Source organism: Penaeus monodon, chromosome 15, assembly GCF_015228065.2.
Source record: "Penaeus monodon isolate SGIC_2016 chromosome 15, NSTDA_Pmon_1, whole genome shotgun sequence".
Classification (NCBI taxonomy): domain Eukaryota; kingdom Metazoa; phylum Arthropoda; class Malacostraca; order Decapoda; family Penaeidae; genus Penaeus; species Penaeus monodon.
Genome location: NC_051400.1, coordinates 17,078,895 through 17,079,193, shown reverse-complemented (window position 1 = coordinate 17,079,193; position 299 = coordinate 17,078,895). Strand labels below are relative to the sequence as shown.

General features: G+C 50.8%; 1 protein-coding gene across 1 annotated transcript in view; it reads left to right on the top strand.

Annotated features, from left to right (window-relative positions):
- The window catches only part of LOC119581792 (cGMP-dependent protein kinase, isozyme 2 forms cD4/T1/T3A/T3B-like), a gene marked incomplete at its 5' end in the record, with an annotated part of 43,492 nt that overhangs the window by 1,238 nt on the left and 41,955 nt on the right, over positions 1–299 (top strand). Inside the window, 1 exon segment of the mRNA XM_037929921.1 lies at positions 165–270. Coding sequence (XP_037785849.1) covers positions 165–270 — 106 coding nt within the window.

The window sequence follows — 299 nt, the reverse complement described above, 5'->3', positions numbered from 1 at the left end:
AGTTTTACGTACCTTTGTACCTGTTTTCAACATTTATGTGTTCGATACTAGCAAAAATGTTATTCAATACAGTGTGCCGTGTAAACATCATGAAAGCAAAAGTTGCGATTCACGCCCCTGATTGCGTGGCCATTACACCACTAAGCACCCCCCCCCCCCCCCAGCCGCGACGGGATGCAAGCTGTACGCCATCGACCGGAAGTGCTTCCAGACGATCATGATGCGCACGGGCCTCATCAGGCAGGCCGAGTACACGAACTTCCTCAAGAGGTGAGTGTTCGCTTATCGTATTCTCTCGG